Source organism: Galeopterus variegatus, unplaced genomic scaffold (assembly GCF_000696425.1).
Source record: "Galeopterus variegatus unplaced genomic scaffold, G_variegatus-3.0.2 Scaffold7539, whole genome shotgun sequence".
Taxonomy (NCBI): Eukaryota; Metazoa; Chordata; class Mammalia; order Dermoptera; family Cynocephalidae; genus Galeopterus; species Galeopterus variegatus.
The window spans coordinates 177588-179797 of NW_007733650.1; the positions used below are offsets into that span (position 1 = coordinate 177588).

The 2210-nt window shown below is 42.2% G+C and overlaps 1 protein-coding gene across 1 annotated transcript; it reads left to right on the plus strand.

Annotated features, from left to right (window-relative positions):
- The first annotated feature begins 482 nt into the window (after positions 1 to 482).
- Positions 483 to 1034, plus strand: LOC103607559 (E3 ubiquitin-protein ligase RNF5). Its single transcript, XM_008592053.1, has one exon. It carries the CDS (start codon positions 492 to 494, stop codon positions 1032 to 1034), a length of 543 nt encoding a protein of 180 aa, XP_008590275.1. The 5' UTR covers positions 483 to 491.
- The last annotated feature ends 1176 nt before the right edge of the window (positions 1035 to 2210 follow it).

A 2210-nucleotide genomic window follows, 5' to 3' on the forward strand; every position in this document is an offset into this window, starting at 1 on the left:
AGTTGAAAACAACCTAAATGTCCATCAATTGCTGACTAGATAAACAAAATGTACTATATCTGTATAACAGAACATTATTCAGCAGTAAAAAGGAAGCACTGATACATGCTACAATATGGAACAACCTTGAAAACATTATGCTAAGGCAAAGAAGTCAGTCACAAAAGACCATATACTGTATGATTTTATTTATATGAAATGCCCAGAAGGCAAATCTGTAAAGACAGAAAGATTAGTGACTGTCTGGAGCTGGTAAGGAAGTAGGCAGGAATGGGAAATGAATAACTGCTAATGAGTACAGGCTTTCTTCTGGAGGTGATGAAAATATTCTAGGATTAGATTGTGCTAATGATTGCACAACTCTGTGAACAACTAAAAACCATTGAATTATACACTTTCAATGAATAAGTCATATGTTAATCATATCTCAAAAATCAGGTGTGTGTGTTTGGGGAGACTGAGGGGTGCGGGGGGGCGAAATAGAACCGGCCATGGCAGCAGCCGAGGAGGAGGACGGGGGCCCCGAAGGGCCAAACCGCGAGCGTAGCGGGGCGGGCGCGACCTTCGAATGTAATATATGTTTGGAGACTGCTCGGGAGGCTGTGGTCAGTGTGTGTGGCCACTTGTATTGTTGGCCCTGTCTTCATCAGTGGCTGGAGACACGGCCGGAGCGGCAAGAGTGCCCAGTGTGTAAAGCTGGGATCAGCAGAGAGAATGTTGTCCCACTTTATGGACGAGGGAGCCAGAAGCCCCAGGATCCCAGATTGAAAACTCCACCCCGCCCCCAGGGCCAGCGACCAGCTCCAGAGAGCAGAGGGGGATTCCAGCCGTTCGGTGATACTGGGGGCTTTCACTTCTCATTTGGTGTTGGTGCTTTTCCCTTTGGCTTTTTCACCACCGTCTTCAATACCCATGAGCCTTTCCGCCGGGGTACAGGTGTGGATCTGGGACAGGGTCACCCGGCCTTCAGCTGGCAGGATTCCCTCTTCCTTTTTCTCGCCATCTTCTTCTTTTTCTGGCTGCTCAGTATTTGAGCTGTGTCTCCCTCCTGCCCACCTCCAGCTAGAGGACAATCAGTATTGGGGGTCCCTGCTGACCCTTCCTTACTCCTGGATCCCCCTGACCCCACCATTTCTGTTGGATAAGGCTAACCCTGGCCACTCTCCAGGAGGGTGTGGGGAGGAGGAGTGACATCTGTGCATAAAATGGGAGAGCCTTCTGCTCTGAACTACCTGCTCAGTAGCACAGTAACTCCCAGCCCCAGGGGAGGAGGACAGACTGAAGAGATTGTCTGTTTCTCCTCTCTTCTAATCCTTTGCTTTCCCCCAGATTTCTTGATTTGATGTTGAAAGGTGGGCAAGTCTTTCTCTGACTCTCCCCCACTTCCCCTCTTGTTGATTTAATTTAATTGTCGTTCTCTTCCCAGTGCCTAAGTGTCTAATATGGGTTCTGACTCTAAGTGCTTACCTCATTCCCCGCCCCACCCCACTACCTCCTTTATTTCAAATTCAATAAAAAAGGTGAAATGTGAAAAAAAAAAAAAATCAGATGTTTTCAAAAACCTGGCTGAAAAAGAGATGATCAATAGAGCCAAAACTTGATCTGCTAAAACAATAAAATCAACAAACTTTTGGCAAGATTAATGAAGAGAAAAAGAGGATGCAAAAAAGTCATATCAGGAATGAATAACTCAGATGCTGCAGATATTAGAAAGATAATAGGAACACATTATGAATTTATAACAAAATTTGAAAATGTAGATGAAATGTACAATTAAATGTAACCAAAAAGACTTAAGAATAAATTAAAAACCCAATTAGTCCTATAACCATTAAAAGAATTCATCAAAAAACTATCCCCAAGATAACGCTTAGGTATGGACAGCTTCAACAGCAAGTTCTATTAAACATTTAAGAAATAAATAATTCTATTCCTACACAAATTCTTCCAGGATATAGAAAAAGGGAATGCTTTTTATACTAAAACCTGAAAAGGACTGTACAGGAAAGAGAAATTATATACCAGTTTTACTCATATGAAATATGAAAATCCTAAACAAAATATGGGCAAACCAAATCCAGCAATGAATAAAAAGGACAAAACATTATGAACATGTGGACTATTCTAGGAATGCAAAATTAGTAGTATAACATTAGAACATTATAATCTACCACATTAATTTGTTAAAGAACAACTACTTCATCATCTCA